This window comes from Chamaea fasciata, unplaced genomic scaffold, assembly GCF_029207755.1.
Source record: "Chamaea fasciata isolate MVZ Bird 193981 ecotype frontalis unplaced genomic scaffold, bChaFas1.0.hap1 SCAF_3, whole genome shotgun sequence".
Lineage (NCBI taxonomy): Eukaryota > Metazoa > Chordata > Aves > Passeriformes > Sylviidae > Chamaea > Chamaea fasciata.
The window spans coordinates 32,021,174-32,045,059 of record NW_027094088.1 but is presented as its reverse complement, the minus strand read 5'-3'; the positions used below and the strand labels follow the sequence as shown (position 1 = coordinate 32,045,059).

Below are 23,886 nucleotides of genomic sequence, written 5' to 3'. Positions count from 1 at the left end.
AACTTGAGCCTTTGTATACTGCAAGCCCTAGCAATGTGAATCAGACCATTTTGTAGAAACTGACTTTTTTTTCTGGAAAAGATAAAGCTATAACACTTAGAGGGAACATTTAATGGTAAGTTTCTTTGGGCCTAAAACTGTTTGGGATTTCGGCAACTGAAGTTTTTTGGCAGGCGTTGCTTGGGTAAACCATGATGATGTGGATTTATATTAAGCTCAGAATACTTGGTTTAAGTATTATTTTTAAAATGTTCAAAATATGGGGGCAGTGGTCTGTAAAGAGATTAGACAAGAGTTATCACTGGCAAATTCAAGAATAAAGTAGACAAGCCTCTGTGAGGAATGGCCTCATACCTCTGGTGTATGGGAAAGGTGTAGATTGATTTCAAAGCTGAGTTTAGTAGTTCTGTAAGGAACTATTTGGTTGAAGAACATAAACTTATGTAATAAGGACATTCATTTCCAGATAAGAAGGAAATTTTTTTTCAGTAAGAACCATCATTCACTGGAACAACCTTCCTCAGGGACATGGTAGAGTTTCAATCACTGAAGGTTTCCAAGTGTGACTGGGCAGGATGCTAGATAATGTCATATAAGCTCCCTTTTTCAAAAAAAAACTGGGTCAGATGATCTTCTGAGGGCCCTTTTAACTTGGAATTTTCTGATTATAATTAAGATTTTAATTCCTCTTCATGTGAAGATAATGTTGGGAATCAATGTAAATACTCTGCAAAGACTAAAAAGAAAATACACTCCATTCATATAATAGGAAGCTGGAATCCTGAAGGTGGATCTTGAAGAGATTTTTGCCTGTCCAGATGGCCAGTTTTTGCACAATGTACCATAAGAATAATATTATCTGATGCATGTTCCATTGGAGTGTAAAGAGTGCTCTTGACAGCTGCTGTTCAGTGGATGGTTTTACATAAGGCATTGAATGGATGGATCTGTTGCTCCATTGCTTTCTTCATGCATTTACTAGGCTGGATTCTCCAAGAATGTCTGTGAGGGAAGGATGTTAAGATGGGAGAAGTTCCTGCAGCAGTACCAAAACATGACTACTTTTTCCCTATGATTTTTCATTAAGAAGTAAGCATGATTTTTTGAGGGGCAGGTCTTCCTGAAGGAAGCAAGTAATTTGGATCTGAGTTTCAGAGAGTTAAATAAAGGTGTGTGTGAACAGAGAGTGAGAAATCTCTTCCATTCTTTTCAAATCATAAATACTGACATTTTTCTAAAACTCTAAGTCACACTTGAAAATATGAGAGTGTACAAAAGGTACCTAATGAAAATTCCACTGGCAACACCTTTTATATCCGTTTTAAAATTCATTTTTATATTTTGATTCATTATGAATCCGGCCTTGTTCAGTTTTTATTATTAATTTAGACAGCTTGGGTACCACAAAAGAGTAGATGCATGCTTTGATTTAGCTTTTATTAGTTGCTGCTAGAGAATGTTTCCTGGTATTTTCTCAAAAACTTTAAGTCTGTGGCAAGCAATCCTAAAGCCAGTTCCAAGATGGAAGATCTCATTAAGTTCTTTGCCTCTTAGAATGCATAGTAACTTTGACAGACTTCTGTGTAGAGAGAATTATCAAGCTGAATTTCCAAAGCTAGCTGTATCCCATCTTAAAGGAAAGAAGCAGGTACTAGTTTTACATCAGAGATTCAAGCATTCATACCTGACATCTAGGCAACACTAACATGCAGAAACTAGGTTTGTTTTTGGAGAAACATCTTTCTGTTCAGGCATCTAAACGGTCTTACCTCAGTTTGTGTTGCACAGTGGGCACACATCTGCAAACATCTTGATCACAAGGGAATGTTCAGCACTGGTTTTATGCCTAAATCCCATGAGAACTCATATGCAACGTTCCTTATTTGTTTCAGTTGGAGAGCTGGGTCCTGCAATGTAAAGTTAGCCACATCCAACCTTTTGAAACATGACTGAAAAGAGTGGGTGGGGAGTATTTTTGTGACATGTGTGTCACTAACCAAATGTCTTCAACACAGAACATCTGCCTGAGTTGCAGATGATGATGTTGAAAATCTTGCTCTGTCTGAAAATTTCGAAACTGCCAGTTTTTACCTTACAGCTGTCCGCCTTACCAAGAACCCGACAGAAAGCAAATCACTTAAGCTAGTATTGAACATCTTAAACTTCTTAAAACTTAAAATCACAAAGGTTTAGGAAGAGCAGAAGATATTTTTTAGTGGTGCTCCTTTGGTCCTTCCTATTTGAGTTCTAACAGATGGCTGTAGTAGTCACACATTCATTTGGGATGGAGGAAACCTGGCTTCCAGTCCCTACTCTGCTTCTGCTCCTTCTATTGCCTTCAGATATGTTTTGAAAGAAATGAATTACCCTTAATAAGTAACAGAATTGTTTTAAGGTTCTGATTGTAGGACAGAATTTTAAAACTTTGTTGGAGATTCTAACCTTCTGTGCAATTCCAAATGAGGAACTGGGGTAAACAACATACTTTCCATCAGCATTGCCTGCTGCCTAGTTCTGATGTCTTTTAGCTCAAAAAATACAATAGACTGGTGATAATCTGGTTTTTATTATAGGTTCTACAGGAAATTAGATGCCTAATCTGAGCATGAGGCTTCCCCTGGATACACAAATATCCTCATTTTGGGCACCATAATAGTTCACAGTGTGAACAGCATATTTTCTCTCGTGAGCCTGAAGTGCACTAACTTTAAAAAGATTTAGGCCTGACTTCCAGAATTCTCTAGCAGGAGAGAATTAGCAGTATGAGGCTGTCACATCTACAGCCAATAGAGGGAGAACAAAAACCAAAACAATCTTCACAATAATTTGAATTCTGAAGGCAGCCAGGGCCTTGGGTTGCGCTGGCCTGTTTTGCAAAGAGGAATGGGGAAAAAGGTTCACTTAAGCCAAAAATTCTGTGTCTTTTAGAGCCAGATATGTAAGTATTCTGATTCTAAGTTCTACAACTTCTGTGTCTGTCGACTTAGAAATGAGTACCTTTGCTGAGAGAAATGGCTGTGTACCCAAAGACAGTAACCTCTCATTGGAAATGTGTACTTTTGCTTATTATAAAATACAAGTCACGCTTTCTAGTATCTGTAGTCACTGTTTCAAAGATTCATAGGTAAATAATAATACATTCATTTAATTAATTTTCTTCATTAATCAAGGACAGATGTACTGTGAGGTATATCTGTTAGGGACAGATGCACTATGAGGCATATTTAAGATTTTAGGTGTTCAGTAGAAACAATATCATAATTCTGCTTTGAAATTTGTAATCAAAAAGTTCTTTCATGGTGGATTGGTCAGAATTCTAGTACATAATTTCAGTTTGCAAATATTGCACTCAGGTCTGGTACTAATGTGTGTGTATTCATGGATTTGGCAGCAGTGGGCACTTTTGTATTTAATAAACTCCAGCACAACTATGAGCATTTGTAATCCAGCCATCCTGTGAACAGCCAGAGTGCTCCTGTCAGGTAGGAAGGACCTAGTCAGGTCCAACATGGTAGCTTGTGCCCGAGGGATCATCTTCAAATCTTGCTTGGTGGTTTACATGCTAGAATGGATTCTTCCGTATGGCACTAGCTGCTTTGAGTTGCTGACACTCTTTCGTAAAGAGGAACCAGTAATGGATGGCATTAGCAGAAATTAGTTGTGACATTTTTAAAACATATGGATAGTTTGCAAGTTTCTACCTACAGCTACTGAAAGAGCTGGTAAGAGCTGCCAGGGCCATCTGAGCTCAGAAATCATTTGTTAGGTAGCTGTGCTCCCTTTGCAGAAATTTTGGCATCCCATGCTTTGTCTTGTATGCAAAAGCACTGACGTTATCTCATCCTGAAAAGACATGAAGGCTAATAGTCCTAAAGGGGTCCAAGAAAAACAATTTAATTTGGTCAGTTTTGGTTTGTGCGTTCATGTGATTTTCACATACTTAATATTCACTGGAAGCCTGACCAGTTTTTTTAGAACTGTACCTTGGTCAGTCAGAGCAGTGTTGCTGGCATGATTTGGTATATTTTTGATTGCTACAGTTTTGCAAGCAGACTTCAGCCTTCTCAGTGGGCTCAGTGTTTTGTCTCTCACCTTGTTCAAGTTTTGTATGTCATTTAGATCGAAGTGTAACTTCAAACCTGGGCAGCTCTGAAAAGACCATCACCTGCAGTGACATGACACAAACAATTGTATTACATTCTTTTAGCTCCTTCACTGCTTAGCTCAATCAGTACAACATTTCTGCTACAAACCTGATTAAATACTCTGTGCTCAAAGTTATATAAGAAGCCTTAATAAGTGCCCAAACCAAACTGGCACTCTTTGACCAACACCATTCAGTTTTCATTTGATGAACACTTTGGAAAGGCTACTCAGCTTGGGTTATTGTGTACAGCACAACTGTAGCATAAAGTAAACCCACTTGACCAAATCTTGATGGTTTATACAACATTAGTTACCAAGCGTGATCTTTGTGACAAGGATTTGCCACTATGATGCTAATACTGATCTTTCTGGTAATCTGCTATAGCAATTCCCAAATTAACCTTCAGCTTCTACAGCACTTTGGTGTGTTATGAATTTTTACACAGCCCAAAGGTTGGAAAGCAAATTACATTAAGATCCTTCTAAAGGTATTCAACCAGAAGCAAAGTTTTCAAAGTGATATCTCTGTTTTACTCTCCGTCTTTTCCATCTCTTTCTGCATGTCCTTATAGAGCAATTGTCTCTAATGTTTATCCTTGAGAACAGAGTGATTTCAACCCCTTTTCCATCCTGTGGACAAAAAATATTAACTGTCTACAGTGTGTAAGTATTAGTAATTATGTAGAACAGAAATTGACAGTCATTTCAGTGACTCAAAGCAAAACAGATCCCTGCTCTTGAAGCTTTTAATCTCAGTAGTCTTGTTAGCATTGTAGTGATGGACAAAAGTGCCAGCAGTTAGAGGACTACATAATAACTCTACTAAACTTTAAAATCATTTTGAAAGAACATTGTGATGATTGCAATGAGCTTTCAAATATAACAGTTCCTAGGCAAAGGACCACAGAGCAGCTGTTCTCAGCCATAGGACAAGGGATTGTAACCAAGTCCACGATTTTATATTGGGACTTAAAATGACTGTGCTGCCTTCTGGTCTTGCTTTCATAGAGATCCCAGTAGTCAGCAAGCAGTCCCGTTCCACAGCCCCTCTCCTGTACCCTGCTGCCATCCCAAATGGCTCTGAACTGGTCCTTCTCTGTCTCTTGTTGTCCTCAAGCTTATTCTTTCTGTCCTGTGTGGTTTGAAGTAGAAAAAGAAGTCCTACAGACCTGGTTATCCACCAGTTCAAAATGTTACAGGAGAGTAATGTACCTATGTTCCTGTCCTTCACAGGCAGTTGCTGATATTTACACTGGAGAAATGAGACAATATTTGTGGTCTAGTCCCTCTGCGGTGCTATAATCCTCTGTGATTTCAGTGTGCAGTGACTTTTATTGACTGTATATTGTGTGTGTCCTTCACCCAGGTAATGAGATAGAATTTCTGGAGTTGTGGTTTCCTTTTGTTTTGCTTTCTGCATTTCAAGTAGGCTGTTTGGAAGAAAGTCAATGCATGTTAAAAATCTGCTTACTGACAAGCTATTGATTTGTATCCCCTAGGTATTCCCTCAAATTAAAGCATTTTTCCCCATACACCTTTCATTTTTCTGAGTCCACTCTCTGGATTTTTCTGATTTTGACATCGGGGCATGGCCATTTTTCTCTTTAAAATGCCTCCATTTAAATTAATGAAGTATCTGGGTGACCAAGCCTGAATAATGGAGCCCCCAAAAATGCATCTGACAGACTAGTTAGAACAATAGTAAATCAAGTGTGAGACTCTTCAGTCTGCTACAGCAGAGCTGCAGTGTCTATTGTATATGCTTACTTTGATAAAAGAAGAGGCTGTACAAGTGTCTTGTTCTTTCAAGAACCTTAGATTCATGGTAATAAAAAGCTCAGCTTCAGTTGTTGTTTGGACTAAGAAAGCAAGAAGAAATTCCCAGAGTCCTAAATTGCAATAACCATCAGAAATCTATGTTTATTTTGGGGCTGTATATTATGAGTTAATGCCTGTAGAAGTCCTAGCACATGTAAATAAAGTGAAATTAGGACCAACCTGGGTGTCCCAAAGCCGTGGTTAGCCTTAGAACTCTTAAGAAAATGTGTTTCTCCTTTCCACAGATTTATTTGTAAAGGCTTGAAGAATATACCGTACTGCTTATGTAGTTATAAAATAAAATATGTTCCTCAAGTAACTGGAGCAAGAGGGACTGATTGAATAACTGGATGAATTATATGATAAATGAAACAATGGAAAAGTAGGCAAGGGCAAAAGTTAAATTATGAACTGAGAAATGTAAGAGAGCAAAGGAGAGGGAGGATGAATGATGTTGGGGGAAAGTAGTGGGGAAAGTGAAATAAGAGGGAGGAATGAATCAGATAAAACCAAAGGTCAGAAACTGAAAACTTTAGGAAAAGATCAGAACAGAATGTTGTCAAAAGGTGAAGCATGTTATTGGTGGACTTGTGAAAACATGGAGAGAAAAATAATTGCCATTGAGATAGGAATGACCTGAAAAAAAAAGTAGAACAGTCAAAGGCTGACTTGGAAAGATAACAAGATAGGATCCAAGGAAGGAGGTGGGGAAAATTGCTTAGAGACAAGGGAATAGTGAAAGGAAATGTCTGGGCCACTGGCAGACCCAAGTTACTTCTGGCTGTGCCTCTGCTTTTCTTGTATGGCCACAGCCAGGTCAGCTGGTGCTCCTGCCTTTTGCTAGCCTGCAGATAATACTCTAGGGCTGCTCAGAGAGACAGCTAATGAAAGTTCAGGGAAAAAAAATAGATTCTGGTATGAAGTTATTGTAAAAATTAAAAGCAGTAGCAGTAGCCACCCAAGAGGGCAAACTCTGTCCTCACCTCTTCACCTGCCCTGCAGTAAAACTGAGATTTATTTCTCCTTCAGAAGAAAACTGACGGAACCCAAAGCAGAGCTCCAGATGTCTGAGAAGCACATTTTGAGAATGATGCACAAGTGTTGTTACTCCTAGTCAGCATATTTAGAAGTGACTGTTGCCAATACTGATGATTTTAGAATATATAAATATCAGAATGAAATCATGTTGCTAAGTTAAAAAGAGAGATAGAGATAAATAGTCACTGCATTCTTCTTGGTAGAGATTTAGCCTTGTTCATTCATAAAAGGTTGTGATCCTAATTCCTCATGCATTAGGATGAAAAAATGTCACTGAATTCTTGGATGTTTCATCCAAGGAGTATATAAATAAGTGTAGTGGTTCATAACGCTAATCCAAGTAAAGCCTTCAAAAGGAAGTGGGGTAAGCAGTGTGCAAGTTTACTAATCTCTCTATTATATTCAAAAAAGCTTTCTTTTATAGTAGAAACATATACTGTTATACTTAGACAAAGAAAGAAAGCCACAATCCAGCTTTAATAATGCTTTTACTGATTGTATTATAGTCTTCCTTCAAGCGGTAATATGCTTTGTCGCCCGAATCAACTAAGTAAGAAAATTACTTTTCCCGATCTCCAAAGCAATCACTTTTGTAGCTTTGTCTAGGAAATGAGCAGTCTACTCTCCAATAATGAAGGGCAAAAAAAGATGTGGATTTTTTTTTTAATATTCTAGAAAACTTTGTTGTATATGAGTTCTCTTACAGACTCTGTTGAATCATCAGACTCTCAGATTTGTTCTAAGTGGTGTTTAAAGGAATGCTGAGTTCTGCTAAGGAGAAAGAATTGAACTGATCATCTATGTTCTCATTATTCAAAATTTTATCAGAAATTTTCTATGACTTGATATTAAATATTTCAAATAGCTCAAAAATAAATAAAATTGATTTAAAAATATTGATATCAGAGTCAAGGCAGTAAAAAATTAGGATTTTTCTCAGGTTTGCTATATCAGGCAGCAACACTTTTTAAAAGAGGCAGAAATTTTTGCTACTTTTGATAAAAATGCTAGAAGGAAAGGAAAAGCTCTTTGGAGACTTTAAAATTACACTAAATTCTTGTGCATGGACTCAATTTAATTTTTTTTAAAGACAGACTAAAATGGGAGCCCTAAACTTTGGCCCAAACAGTAAGAGATTCTCTAGCAAATACAGTACAGAAATCACTGGCTTCAGAGGCCATATCTAGGAAAGTGTAGAGTTGAGCATGTCCTTTCCTGTCTTGTTCTATGTAGTGAGCTATACTGTTGGCTGCTTGCATTTTCTACTGGGTGGCAGCATATGTCTCTCAAGGACATGCTGATGCCCTGGATTGCCATCATTGGAAGGATCAGAGATTTGTAGTTGTATGAGGTTATTGCTTCTGTGCAGTCTAAAATTCTGTGTGTAGGTTACTTAAACATGTCCACACATGATTTATCCACTGTGAGGGTGAGGAGGCATTGGAATAGGTTGTCCAGAGAACCTCTAATGATGCTCCTTCACTAGAACTGTTCAATGCCAGTTTGGATGGAGCTTTGAGCAACCTGATCTTCCAGCTGGTGGAAGGTGTCCCTGCCCATGGCAGGGGGTTTGGAACTAGATGACCTTTGCACCCTCTTCTAGCCCAAGCCGTTTTATGAGTGTGTTCATGGGGAAGGTCAAGTAGAGTGTTCTCATGCTGTGTCTACTCTGCAGGCAAAGAGGGGAATCTCTCTCTCTGTGCTGTCATATTTGTGATGGACCACTGGCTATTTCCTGGTGAATCAGAAATAAGGTGTAGCTGGGTGGGAAAGTATTACAAAGAAGTACTGTCAGGCCTCTCTTTTGTCTCTTCAGTGAAATGGGATGGGAAGCACTTGATTATATTTCTGGGATTTTTCTGCTGAGTAAATCAAAAGGGCCCAGCAGGCAGCAAAAAATGCATTCACATAGGGGAGAGCTGTAACTCCCATGCTGAACTTCAGCTACAACTGGGTATTTAGCTGAGAAAACAGTGTTTTTATTACTTGGGCTAGCAACAAAGGCCGACATTTGACATCTTCAAAGCCAATGTAAGGGCATATTTAGATAAATGTTACATTGGGAACTAACTAGTTCCCAAGATGTCAATGAAATTAAATCAGCAATTGCAAGAAATTAATTCTGACCTTTCCTTTGTTCTCAAAAATCTGCCATCCTGCATTCAGTGAGCAAACTCTGCACACAAGGGTCCCTGGTGGGTCTTTTCTGGGTCTTCTGTGTCACTGTGGACCCCTGTGTAAGCACGTGCCAACCCAAGCAAATGCCAGCATTGCTTTCCTATCTACTTTGCACAAGACAAATAATTATTCTAGATAAAAGGTAAACAAATTCTGGAGCTTGCCACCTGGAATTACTGAGGCCTGATTCTGAGAGGAACAGAGGCTGACTATGTGGGTGTGCCTTTAAACGGCAGCAGTGGCAGTTCTTGCATCTTGTTGCACCCAGCCACAGCTTCTCATTCCCACATTTATGCTGTGCCTTCAGCTTATTGGAAAAAAATGTCCACTGCCATGTGGTGAGCTGGATTAGTGAATTGTTCTACATTTGAAACAACTTTCTTGCTTTTATTTATGTTTAACCTGGATCCATTTTCTGATCCAACTCATTCCCTGAAAAAGCTACTTTGGCACAGCTGAGGAGACGGTGGAGGGACAGAGAAGGATTGCAGAAGACGAGATCTGTTCGTGCTACTATTTTGGGGGGTAATTGGTGGTTTTTTTGGGGGGGGTTGGGGTTTTTTTAACATGCCAGTTGTAATTCTGTAATACTTTGGTTTCAGTTAGAGAGCTGGGTTTTGTAATGCTCGTTTGTGACTATTCCTTTTTCTTCCTGCTCTTTCCTGTCCACATTCTGAGCTCTTGGCTTCCACAGCTGTGTGGCTAGAGCATTTTATGGGGCTGTGCTGCGTCACAGAAATTGTTTCAACCTACTGACTGAGTAAAAAACAAAATGAAAAACCAGTGGTGAGTGTAGAGGATATTTGCTCCTCTGATCATCCAGGGCAGAGCCCAACAACATGTTGCAGACTGCTGGGGAGGGAAGGGAGTCAGGCAAGAAACTGGCGCAGGGCCTAAAGAGGGGGCTGGGAAGTCAGATGGCAGCGATGGAGACCTCTCTTCTCACATCTTCAGCTCCACAGGGAGATCCTTGCCTGCAGCCTGTCTGCTTAGGAGAGCTCTCTTGTAGCAGCCTTTCTTCCAAGCTCCAGCCAGACAGGGACACGTGAGCTAGCTGGGGAGAGTGCCAGTGGAGATGAGCAGCGGCAGCATGCAGGAGGCAGTGACTGCATGTTGTCCCTGAACCACCCATGCCACAGCCCCAGGCATGTGAGCCCATCCATTGCAATTCCAGTGAGTGATGCAGGCACCTGTGTCTTTCCAGAGAGCAGAGGGGCTTGCGCAGCTTTGGTCACAGATTCCTCTCCTGGGCATTGATTTCCTCAAAATTATCTTTGTGTCAGTGACCTCAGACACTGTAAAGCAAAATAGTAAGCATTACAGTAAATTTTTGTGAAAAATATTTACATCAGAAACAGCTCAGTTTTCCTAAATGCAGTTTTGAGAAGCTACATTTGCCACAGCTTATGGCTGATTGTACACTGGGAGTAAGTGTTTCTCCTGAAAGTAGTTTGAGTCTAAGATGGGCCAAGATGGCATGAATGTAAATATTATTGTGAAAGCTTTCTGGAGATTAGTTGGACTTGTGCTAGAATGTAATTTCTTTGAGTAATTATGATGTCATTTTTTGCATGTGCGACAGTTGAATATAGAGCTGCTAAAGAAAAGGCAGCAAGGTTTTGATTCTAGACTCCTTCTTTTCTAAATTGCTGTGGCTTTAGACTGATGAATAGCACATAATCCCAGAGTGACAGGGATTGGTCAGTCCTGGTAGTTTTTAAAAAGGACAGGGGGATGTGTGTGAGAAAGAGAGAAGCAGAGGGCAATGTAAACACAACAGTTAAGGTATTACCTTCAGAGATTTCCTTAGAAGTCCTTGAGTGTTCTCTCTTTAAAATAGATCTGAATCATTAATCTTTCTGGGCCAGGCAGACTTTTAAATTGCATTTCAAATCTGATATTCCATAAAGAGCACAGAAATAGTAAATAGTCTCGTTTGTCTTTTAATCATTCAGAGACTGATCATTAGTAAAATAGTAAGTATCATTAGTAAAAATAACTTTGTTTTCAAGTTGTGCATTTTTCTGCTTTTTGTACTTGTCCTCTTCTGAGTGGTGGCCGGTCACTCTAATGGGGCTTCTGGAAGAAGTCCATTCTTTTTGCAATCAGTTGAGAAAAAAAGCCTGAAAATTATGAGGACATCATCCTTCACCTGGGTCACTTGTGTCGACCCCAAATGAGACAGCTACTCCACCACTTGTGACCACTTGTATTGAAAACTCTGAAATTTTGTCTCAGTGGAATAAAAATTATGTTTATTAATGGGTTTACTTTGTGCTAAAGGTTGTTATCAAAAGCAAATAAATTAAATGAAAGCGTATATTTCAAAATATAGGGAAAGAGATATTTGTATCTGTACAGACTTCCCAGATAACTCTGGCTCTCCTTTTACTCCTAAATTTCTTCCTCTTATTTTTCTTTCTTTCTAGTTTTAAAAACACTGTAGTGAAAGTAAGAAAGTTGTGAAGACAGAAGACCAATTTTAGGCATGGTACACGCAAATGCAGCTTCTGTTTCTTGGGCGTTATGTTTGCTAACTCCAGAGTGAGTTTAGCCTGTAACTGGTACTGCTGAAAGCTGTGCAAGCAGAATTTGCATGTTTGCTTTCAAGGCAGCTGTGATAATAGCAGCCTAAATAATTGCTCTTTCTGGGTCTTCCTTATAAAAATTATTTACTGCATCCACCAGTGAGGGGATTTGGCATAATGATGTTGCCTTACTACAAGGACAATATCCTAAGCAGCTCACAGATGTTGCATCCAAAGCCTCAAGAAAGTGTAGACCTCCAAAGAAGGTGCACCTTCTCCAGACTGTTGCCTAAACTTGTTGTGGAGGCCCGGTGGCAGCCCTGTGAGTTCTGACCTCCTGCAGTCTCCCATGAAGCAGAATCTCCCAGTTTGTGTAGCTGTCTGGTGACCCTGCTTGAGCAGCAGTAAAATCCAGAGCCGCAACACAGCTGCGCCAGGAATGTGTCTAACAGGCTTTCATGACAGCGTGTGTGTGATGACCTTGATGAAAGGCTCCTGCTTAGAGTTTAGTGCTTTGCCTCAAATTTGTAAAAAATGTCCTAGCTTTAGGTTCATTGAATCATAAAATGGCTTGGCTAGGAAGGGACCTTAAAAGATCACCTAGTTCCAGCCCCACTGCCATGGGCAGGGACAGCTTCCAGTAGACCAGGTTGATTAAAGCCCTATCCAGTCTGGCCTTGAACACTTCCAGGGACAGTGCATCCAGAACTTCTCTGGGCAGCCTGTTCCAGTGCCTCACCACCCTGACAGTAATGAGCTTCCTCCTAGTATCTAATTTAAATTTACTCTCTTTCAGTTCTAATTCATTTCCTTTTGTCCTTCCCTCTTTCCAGCATGCCCTTGGAAATAGTTGACCTCCCTCCTTCTTGTAGGCTCCCTTCAGGCACTGGAAGGCCACAATTAGGTCACCATGAAGTGTTCTCTCCAGGCTGAATAATCCCAATTCTCTTCGAGTTCCTATTCTTGAAGTCAAGCTTGCCCTGTAGCTTTCAGACATTGTAAGTGGAGTATCTGAAAGCAGGCAGCTAGACCAAACAGGATGTTGCAAGGCTAGAAATTGCAAATGACGTTTGCTTGGGCCAGCCCTCTTGTTCGGGATTACTTTGGGAATTGGATTTTTTCTTTTTCTTTATGGATGAAAAGTCAGTCTTTCTTGCAGTACTACTGATACCTTCTGTTTTCTTCCTCTGTTATGAGACAAAGCTAGAGGCTGAGTTGCAGTCTGGCACTTCCCAGGGGCTGTGTTCACATCACATGCAGAAGGTCCAGGCTCTCAATGGCAGAGTCCCCTCCACGCATCCCAGACTGCATCAGTCATCTACCTCATACAGTGTAAAAAAATTCCTCACCTAGAAGAAAAAGTACTCAGATAGATGCCTGTGACTTACTTGCTTTGATCCCTACAGTGTCTTTTTTTCTGTGAGGTTTTTTTTCTGCAGAAAATGTATCATCAGTCCCAACCCTTAGAAGGCACAATTTTAAGGGACAGACAAATCCACTTGAGTTTTAAGTGACAGCCCTGGTTTTCTCTAAGTTCTTATCCTGAATTTTGATCTCTACTGAAACAAAATAGTTAGATTTATTTGGCATGTTTATTAGCAATCAAGCCTACAAATGTGCCCTTCTGGTTGAACTCAGTAGAGTCGCAGCTTCATGTAATTGAGACTGCAGCATGACAGAGGGTTCTGTTATGGCTTCACATATTGATCAGTCCAATTTAATTTCCTCATGGGACCTGAACCACGCTAGGGATGGTGGATTGCATTGAAGGCTTGAAAAGCCTATTTTAACAAAGGATCTCAAGGGCTTCTGGAGCCGAGGCAATTATCAATACTGATACATGTTTCCTTTCATCAAAAGGTGAGGGCTCATTAATAGGCTGCACGACAGCTGCTGTTTGCAACAAATGACTTTTTTTTTTTTAATTAACTTGGAGATACTGCTTCCTCACCTGTTCACTTACCAGTTGGCTGTTTTTGAAAGGAAAAGAAATTGGGTTCCAGGAATTGGTTTTACTGGTATATGTGATAGCAGTATCTTCTGCACTGCTATATTCACTATTTTGGTCATTGAAGCCTAGATTATGTTTTAGAGTAAGAGCCCCATCCCACTGCTTATGCCCATGTCTGAACAACCCACGCCAACAAATTCTGGTGTTTTACAACTTTTGAATTTTGTGTCAAGTTACTGATGATGTCTGCTATTTTTAGTGTTAGTATTACTGGTTAAATAGTCTCCTGTTATAGCTTTGGCAGTCAGCATTTTTGTTCATCATTGGATATTTCAAAAATGTTTTTGAATTGTGTTTATTTTAGGCTCTCAATTATGAGAAGGAAGCTCATTGTTGCATCCTATTGTTTTATCTTTACTATGCATAAATCCTAACATTTAATTTATAACCTGTTTGGTGTAGGTGTGTTGTTTGTGTTAAATGCATACTGCTATTTAATGCTGCAAATTAGATGTACGGAAGGAAAACATCATCAAGGCAAATTGCTTTGTTAAACCTGATTTTAAACATAGTTTTTGGATCACTAGCTATAAGTTTAGTGCCATACAGAATGGTTATCCTTAGCTAAGAGCAGTTGCTTTTATTTTGTTTATTCACCAGGAAACAATTTAAACCATGTAACAGCTGCTATAGTGTTTTCTGGTTTCTTTTCCATTTCACACTCATTTTCTCAATAATTAGCACAGTTCTACTCGTTAATGCATGAATTGAAAGTAGCAGCACTACGTTCGAAGGAAATTGGAAAAATCTTCGTTTCTAAGCATAGATGAGTGTGGGTGAGTGAAATGTGCAAAAAATTGGAAAGGTAGGTGAGTCAATTGCACCAAATGCAATTGACCAATGAACCAAACTGTAATGTGCTCAAAAATGTTATTTTGTGTATTTGGTACATCATGGTAAGTGGCACCTTACCTGTTTCTTCATCTTTTCCTGATGTCTGAACTTTTAGAATAATTTTTTTCAGGGAAAGTTACTGTTTTCGTAATAATAAAGAAATACTTAGCACTGGTAACTGTTGCCTAAAATTGCAAGTCAAATGTTGCTTAGGAGATCAAAAATAGGAAATTTGATGCAAAGAAATACGTTTCAGTTCTCTGTGTATCCTGGAATTCTTTTAAAGTTGTGACTCATATTCAACCATTACTGGAATTCATGGTACTGGAGGCCCCATGAATGTTTAATAGGAGATGGCTGGTACATCACTGTCCCCCAGGCTGCTGTTTACTGTCAGTTCTCTTCCCTGGTTAGTCATGACTGAAATGTGAAGATGAGTGGGTTACTGTAAAATGCCTTCAGCAATGATTAATTCATATTAATCATCTAATTTTGCAAACACTGGAGCACTGAAAGAACAGTAATGGTGTGAGAAATCCCCTAAACTTACCTAATATTAAATATATTCTGGATTTAGTTCTACAAACATACAGATGGGGCCAATTCATACATTCCTAGTGATGTGACGGAGCCAACAAGGAGCTCCTTGGATTTCAATGGCATATAGTCATTAATAAAACTGTGCCATTCAAAGTGGTAGGTTGAATGTCACAGATTAGCAAGATTAAGAGCAATTTCAACATAATTTTATTTAGGCCTTTGCTTACTTCCTTGATTGTCCACCCATGTTCCTCTTGTCGGGGTCTGCTTCATGCCACGGCCACTGCAGCTACCTGCTCAAACCATTGCACAGAGCAGGAGGAGCAGAGCAGAGTCTGCTTTTTAGGCAGGGGTTCTAATTGCATTCATTTTTTAAAGGTCATTAGTGCAATATGTAGCTGATTTGTGCTACAGAATAGGAATTTAGAAATGAACTATTTTTAGGAGCATTCAGTGCTGGAAAAAAAATCGATTATTTGATTCTAAGTGGAAGGAAATTAGGTAGACGTTATAATGCACGGGAATGTTCCCTATACCTGGGACATGCACTAAATAAATTTTTCTTCAAATAACCAGAATATATGTTAATTAAAGTCTTGAATATTGGGACAGTAACAATGTTCATCATTGCTTTTAAACCTTAATGGCATTTTTCATTATGCCCCTCATTAATTTTGGAAACTGAGGTCATGAAATGTGAAATTATTTCTTCTTTTAATAATGTAAATTATCTCATATTAAGTAATTCCATTTATTATTCTGTCCTTAAATCTCTAGGTGCTGAAGTGTTGTATATGAACATGTCAGCGTATAATGAAGGTCGTCTTCAGTCATCATTCTGGATTGTTGATAAACAGCACGTATACATTGGAAGTGCCAGCCTAGACTGGAGATCGTTGGGACAGGTAATTTAATTGAAAAACTAATCCTATACCCTTTGAGTGTATACTGAGAAAAAAAGTAACATTTTGAGAACACGTGGATAGCTCTATTTTCTGATAGTTTACTGGCAAAAGTGCTAGCATCAAAAATTGTACTGCCACAGTTTTGATGACTCTTTCTTGTTGGCAAGAATGTACTACTGTAAATTTTTCTTCTTTTCATTATAACAGGTATCGTCCATGGTTCTGCTTAAATTTTAAATATTTGATTGTTTTTACTGATTTCTGTGATGGTCATTGAATGTTCCAGTTTACTTATTAAAAAAAAGGAAGCAAACCCATTGGTAAACAAACCACTATGGAGACTCTATAGTAACATCATGGGCAAGACCTATGTCTCTGACCTGCTGTTTAAAAAAGCAACCCCCAAATTTGGAAAGACTTCCAAATGGATAGTAGGTATTATCCAAATGGATACTGGAATACCCACTACCTTTGGGAAGGGTCAGATTAACGGGTACAGAATGTCAAAGAGCATAATGCTTTTGAAGGCTGCATGTACTAGAGAGAATTCCACGTTTTTATTCCTCATGAGAGTTGAAGCAACAACCAATGCTAAGAACTCTGTGCAGTCTGTAACCATTTTGAGGAATTCATAGTAACAGAGCTTGTTTTCCCTTTTGTAAGTATGTGTGCCTTTTTTTTATTTCTGCAACAGTCTCAGGATCATTAGTGGCTGTCATACTTATTTTTGCTATATACCACTGACTGTGTGAGGGTGCTCTCAGCCACACTTATGGAGTGAGACCTGTAGTTTGAGATCTCAGTTACTGAAATGCACAACAGAGAGGGAAAAGCAGCAGTCCTGGGTAGTTGTTAGTTGCTATAAAAAAGCTTGCTTTCTAAATATGAGCAGAGTCTCAGAAACACAGGAATAATTTTGGACATGGGTTCTAATGATTTGTAAAGAAGAAGGTGTGTCTTGGTTTTGCTGAACTTTTTAAGATTTGTTTTCAGCTAGGAGACTGGAAGTCTGACTAAAAACAAATCAGCCAATTTAGTAAAGAAAGTGAATAAATGCATTTTTGCTTTTCCTGTGATATTAGTTTACTTAAAAGACATGTTTATAAAGGAATCTGGAGCATGGTAGAAAAACAATGTTGCTGGAGAAAGTCTTGGAAAAGAAGATGTTGTATTTTCAGTCAATGTAAGAACATACAGTTTGGGCTTTTGGACATTTCAGAAAATGTTTTTACATTATCTGTGCCTCATGAGCTAAACTATTCTGTCATAACAAAATAGCTCTTCATAGGATTTATTTAGCTTATAAATAGTTTGTCTTTGAAGCCTCTTCTATCTGGGGGTTTGAGTACCAGTGAAAATAATAAATAAGGGGAAAATAAGCACATTTACCAGACAGGTTATTATATTATTTATATATTGCTTATGTATCTGTGATCTTCATCACAGATGATACAATTCCATATAGGTTTGGCCTTCTCATGCCGAAGTAAATTTTAAATCTTGTAACATACCTGTGTTAAACTTTGATGCCAGTTACTTGTAGGCCAGTGTTTCAAAAGTGATTCCTCGCTGTTAATTTTATCACTCTTTTGTGCATGCATTTGGACTTGTTTTAATATTATTGTCATGTAACAGTATACTTTTATATGTAGTTATGAGATGAAGCCCCAAAGAATATTTGTACAATGCAAAAAGAAATCTCTCTGCATAATGATAAAAGAGAATCTGCTTTCAGTTAGTTGAGAAGTGTATGCTGGGGTTTCAGAAGAGCCAGAGGAAATTAGATGCTTGGCTCCTGTTGATGTTAGATATGAGTATTCAATTCCCTTACCCCAGAGTTGCAGGTTAATAAATCAGGGCAACTGTCAAAGAGCTCTGATGTGCTGTCCTAAAATAATAATCAGTCTTGAACTTTCCTTTACACGTAAGAAGCAAAAGAAGCACAGAACTCTGTCATTTTATTCTGAGTGCTTTCCTGAGGCAAAATGCTTTGCACATGTGTGGGACCTAATCTTAAAACCCATGGTGAGCTGATCCCTTGCTGGGGAAATATATCTCCCAGGGGTTCTCATTACCAGAGTCCCAGTATAGCTGCAAATGAGGGATCAACTCCCTCTCCTTCTCCCTCTCCCTTTCCCTCTCCTCTTTTGTCCCTTTGCCTGATACTTAAAAAAAAAACCACAACCCCAAGCCTGTTTAGCCTCATTTGTCTATTTGTCTCTTAGGAGGCTAAACCTAAAGCTGAAACAATAATTTAACTTTTAACAGCTCCTTGGAAAACATTATTAGGGCTTAAGTGCTTTGGTTTTGCAATATTTGTGGAGAATTCTTTGTGTTTATAAGCTGGATACTAGAAATCAATCACATATGAAGCTTGTTTAGTTTTGTTGCCATTTCCTTCGCTTGCCAGCACTGACAAGAAGCAATATGAGTTTTTTCTTAAAAGTAAATTTTCTGCATCAAGGAGAGATTTTCATATGCTGCAGATATTGCTTAAGAATAGTCTTAAAAGTTGCACATATTCTGTGCCTCTGCTGGCAAAGTTTTAATACTTTCTAGAATCTCAGCTTTGAAATTATGAGCAAGGCTAAGAGCACATTATTACTTTTCAAGCAAAACTGTGTTTCAGTTAAATTGAAAGTTTGTCAAATCTGTAGTAATTCTGGCTGAAATGTCTATGCCAGCTATCTGATTCAGTCTGAAATCAAACCCCACAGAGAAATGTTAAATACTGTTTAGATTTCCTGAAAATAGGGTTTTACAAAAATTAGATGTTTTTCCTTTCATAGTGGAATATTTTGAATTTGTCTTTGTGCAGGTCTAGATTTTGTGCATCTTCTTCTATTGTTATCAATATATGCTAATATTACCCAATTACATAGCCTATTGAAAGTTGAGGATTATGAACAACCAGAGTTTTGCCACTTTCTTAGATATAGTAAGCTCTGTAAGATTTTACTGGTGAAATCATCTGGTTTCTTGCTGGTAAATTTATATATACTGATAAATAACTAAAAAATGAGTCACTCAAACATGCCGAAAATTACTGTACATATACTGATTAATTTTTTCCCGTGGCTTGAACTAATAGCAATCAATATGGCCATGCTGCTGTATTCTAGTTTCTAGTCTCTTGACCCAGTAGCTTGTTATTACTTAATAAAAGAAATTGGTTATGTAACAATTGTTATAATCCATAAGTTAACAAAATGTATCATATATTTCTTTTGTTCCATGACTCCCTCCAATAGTTCCAGCAAAGCTTGAAAATGCATTTATCTCCTTAATTCTGTTAAGGAGCATGAGGTTTGTAATACATATTAACATTTCTGGAGCTTTTAATGCTCGCAGCATTTTTGGAAAAGTTTTTTTCACACATGAATAATTGAATCCAGTGGGCGAACAACTGCAATGGATTAGTTGAACCACTTCAGAAAAATGCATTTATGTGCAACAAATAATCAGCTCTTGGAAAACACTATTACTGAAAATTCCTGAAACAAGTAAAAGTAATCCAGTTGTCTCCACTGGAAGTGAAATTAGGCTAATATTAGCTAGTCTTGTTGGCAAAAAAAAAAAAGCTTAAGTAATGAATACTAACAGTACCAGGTAGTTAATTGTATGTATGAAGGTTAGTGATCAAATTCGAATCTTCAAGGTCTCAAGCAGAAGCTTGTTTGCAGCAGGAGCTGTTTGCTCCCTGGAATTGTGGAGTCTGACTGTAAACACCTGGGCTGAGGGGAAGTGGCTTGTCTGGGGTTCCAGGAGGAAGTGGTCGTAAAACAAAGGAGGGGGATCCGAATGGAAAACAATAAAGCTCCTGACTGGAGGAAAAGTGCTTACAATGGGAGAGATCCTGGGAATTAGAGAGCTGTGGGTAGGATGGAAGCCAGGGAATGCACCAAAACCAGTGGCTGGTGATGCCTGAGACAGGTGAGCAGCCATGCAGCAGGGATGGATCTGAATTTCTGCTCAGCATCTGGGGCCAGCAGCCCCTTCCCTGCAGGAACTGAAGGTATAGATAGAAACCATGAAATATAATCAAGCACTTGCAAAAGCTCCCATCCTGTTGGTTATTAAACAAATCTCAATATCTAGATCGACCTCAAGTAGTCATTTGCTCTCTCTTGCCTAGCACATCTTAAAAGCATTATCTCAAAAATTCCTGCCTATATTTTGGCTCAGCTGGTGTTGAGTTAAAGTTCCTAGGCATGATTTTTTCTCTTTGCTGTGTGAAAACTTCTAGCAGAGGATTTTTGTTTCTAAGATGCCTCTTAAGTCCCGTGTATTTTCTGGATTGTTCATTCTTCTGATCATTTTAAATTCAGATAAATTTAAGCTGAATGGCTGAAAGATTTAATTTTTTTAAGGACCTAAAACAACCAGGCTGTAAAAATCGCATGTTGTTTTTTAAAGGATAAAAAACTCCAACCAGGCTCGGAAACACACTTCTTTAAGGACAAAAAAAATAACCACATGATCATTTTCTCATTTTCCCATTAATTTCATGTCTCTGTTGGATTCTTTGTGTGATTTGTTTCACCAATGTAAATTAAGACTTCAGAAAGGCATTTGATTTCCCTTCATCTTAAAAATCCCTCAGGATTTCTTTTTCAGTCAGTTTCCTCTCCATCCTCCTCTTACTCTCTTGTTGTTATAAGTTACAAACTGCTAATTTTATCTACATAATTTAAGGTAACTGGAAAATTAGATAAACTGTCCCAACAGTTTTTGTCAGGTTGGAAACAGAGACCTGTTTAACCTGAGGAGTTTTTATTTGATGGACCTTAGATGTTAAATAAATACTCAAGAGGGCTAAAGTACTGTAGATGGTGAGATGTGACAGTGTGTGAAGGAGAAAATCTCTGTGAACCGTTTTTTCCTTATGGTTATTAGTATTTATAACATACTTGTCTCATTGGTATTGAGTCCTGTAGCACATGAAAGTTGTAGCAATTACGAATTTTTCAGTTACATTTGAAGGATAAGGAATAAGTTGCCTAGTTAATTTCTTCTGTTAATAATTCAGTTGAATCAACAGTCAAATTAGCCGAGATGGAGAGATATCAGAGTTATTCAAAAAAAGCATCTGTGGATACAGTAGATAAACTAAGTTTTGTCTTTTACAATGAATATGAATAATCAAGTGCATAATTACAGCGAAAGTATATTGGATTCTGAAATTTGTGAAATCAATAAGCCTATGCTCATTAGAAAAGCAAACAAACAAAAAAGCAGCGGGAAAAAAGGGGGAGAGGAAACCCCCAAAACTTTGGTCAAAAGATAGACTTTTTGTGTGTGTCCATTTTAAGTAAAAACTGATGAGCCAATATTTGATTTGTTTTAGTATGAGTCTGTTTTTTGAACTAAGCTGTAGGAAGGCTTGCAGCAGGATGTCCACAAGAGTGCTTGGAATGTGTCTGCTTGTCTTGCCTGTTATCACCAGACAGGACAGAACTGGTTTGAGAAATAATGGGGGTTTCAGTTGAATTCTTTAGGCTGTCCTTCCTGAAATATAGAAAAAGAAGACAAAAGCAGAAGTCTGAATTCATCTGTACCATCTTCTCCTCTAATGTTTTGTGATAAAAAGACTGATAAATCCCAAACCCTTTCCCATCCTATTCTGAAATGACAAAAGTTGGTAAATTATGGTATTTCAGGTATTAAGAGCTGCATCTGAAGGGGCAGGTTTGGGGCAATTTATGTTTCTGGGAATATTAGAGGAGCAACCCTTTCATTTGCTGTGGTGGGTAAAATCAATTGGAAGCAATTCACATGTTTTTTTATTCAAAACTTTCATCCCAATTATATTGATGATACTCATAAGGAGGAGATATAGCTCAAAGGCCACACCTGTGAGGGACAAAACTCACCTCAGAATTATCCCTTCTCTTGGATTTCATTTTTGGGGATATGGATTCTAATAAAAACTTTCCCATAATTCAAGAATCTCTGGAATGCTGCCAGGAGCAAATGCAACCCGTGTCTTTTTATGTATCTCTCCCAGGGAAAGGGGAATGATGATTTCCTCAAATTATATCATCAAACACTGTATTTTCTATTTATTTGTGTGGAAAAAAATTGTCCTCCAACAAAACCAATCTGTAATAAATTCTGGATTTCCATATATCTCAAAATACATCATGATGATCTTATTTGTTTCCAGCTTCCTAAGAATCTTGCTATAGCAGAGCCACGTCTCAAAACTGATCACTGAGACAAGATCTGCACATTTGCAATTTCTGTTGATCGTCTTTACAGAACTCACAGAGCAAAAACAGGCTATAATCAGTCAATCATTTCTCTGAACTTTTATCTGAGTCTCTTGAAGTTATGTAATGGTGCATCTGGTCCTTTTGAGATAAGATATTTTGTCTGACAGTAGAATTCCATCTTTTCAGTCAAGCAAAAGTTAGATTGAGAGTTTCCATTTAAGATCATGTTGTGCTAGTATGAATTACAGATTTGTCCCTAATGTGTGCTTTGTCAGTTTTTCTCATCTTCTTCTAATAATCTGCTTAATTTTCTTACTATCCCAGTGGTGTTCAGTATCATGTTGCTATTAGTAAACTGAACACAGTCTCAAGTGTCCTACAACATGGAACAAGGCTCTTTCAACTTTGTTGTCCGCTGAGGTTCAATCAAGCTTAGATGGGTAAATACTACACTGAAAGTACAAGCAACATAATACTGGTGCATTCTATCTCAATTCATATTTCTGTGTTAATAAATCTCTCTAACATAAGACAGAGAGTATCTCCTTCCAAAATGTTTTGATATGCTGTCATCCATATGATCCAGTCCTTAAAAAAAAAGCCTTCATGGGTTTACTGTCTATAGGATCATTTCCCAAGCTAGCTATTATTTCAAAGATAACAGAAAAGTGCAACCCAGATCTTCAAGCACAGGTAAATGAGGCAATATGTGAAGAAAGCAGGTATGAAGAGATATTACAGAGCTGTATTGACAATTACCTTTTCAGGAATTTATTACTATTTATTACTTTTTTCTGTTTCCTGCTGCATAGAAATCTAGTTGTATTGTCAGAACTTTGCTATGATGCTATTACAGCTTGTCCTTCAAAGGACAAGTTGAAAATACTTTTATTATTTTCACTAAGAGCTTTTGGCTAGGGTTTTTATCTTTGACCAAATCTAGAGCACTTCAGTGGCTGACATGTATTTCCAAAATTGCAGCTTTTTGATTCTTTTTTCTTCTTTTTTTTCTATTTATTTTCCAAAAGTTAGGGGACTCGGAGAAGATATGCTGCTCTTGTAAATGTGCAGATCTCACAGTATGCACTTATCATGGTGTAGAGTTTGCATTTTTGGAAACACAATGTTTTGTTTGATTCTTTAACTGAGACAGGCTGCTTTTTCTCTGTTACATTCAGTAAATCAGGACAGTCACAGTGTTACCCATTATGCTTTCAGTGCTTGAAATTTATTACCTATGCATCCAGTATTTACAAATAAACATCAGTGAAGCAAAAGGACTGTTCATCTCTTGCTTACCTGCTTACCTCAGTGCTGTGCACTGCTCACAGAGGGCTGGTTAAAGCTGGACAGGAACACAGTGATGTGGCTGCTCCACTTGTGTCTTGTGTGTGCTGCACTGCTGCCTGGTAGTGCCCTTGGTTCCTCCTTACTCCTGTAGGCTTCTGATTTTGTGATTTACTGACTGAAAACAGCATGGGAGCTACATATTCGCCTTGCAGTTGGAGCCAGAAAGTCCTCTCAGCTTGGCTGGTTTCTCTAGGTGCAGTGCTGATTCCCATAAACTCAGAAGTTATTCCTCTTTGTCATACTTCTCCCACTGTTGTGCTCCATTCTCACATGCACCAATGAATGCATCATCTGCATTATGTGTCTGTATTTAGAGTAGGAGA

At 38.3% G+C, this 23,886-nt stretch overlaps 1 protein-coding gene across 2 annotated transcripts in view; it reads left to right on the top strand.

The window, feature by feature from the left end:
• Positions 1-23,886, top strand: part of PLD5 (phospholipase D family member 5) — a 166,182-nt gene that overhangs the window by 120,226 nt on the left and 22,070 nt on the right. For both annotated transcript variants that reach the window (XM_066180409.1, XM_066180410.1), the window contains one exon: positions 15,871-15,998. In XM_066180409.1, the coding sequence (XP_066036506.1) occupies positions 15,871-15,998 (128 nt within the window). The remainder of the gene's footprint in view (positions 1-15,870; positions 15,999-23,886) is intronic.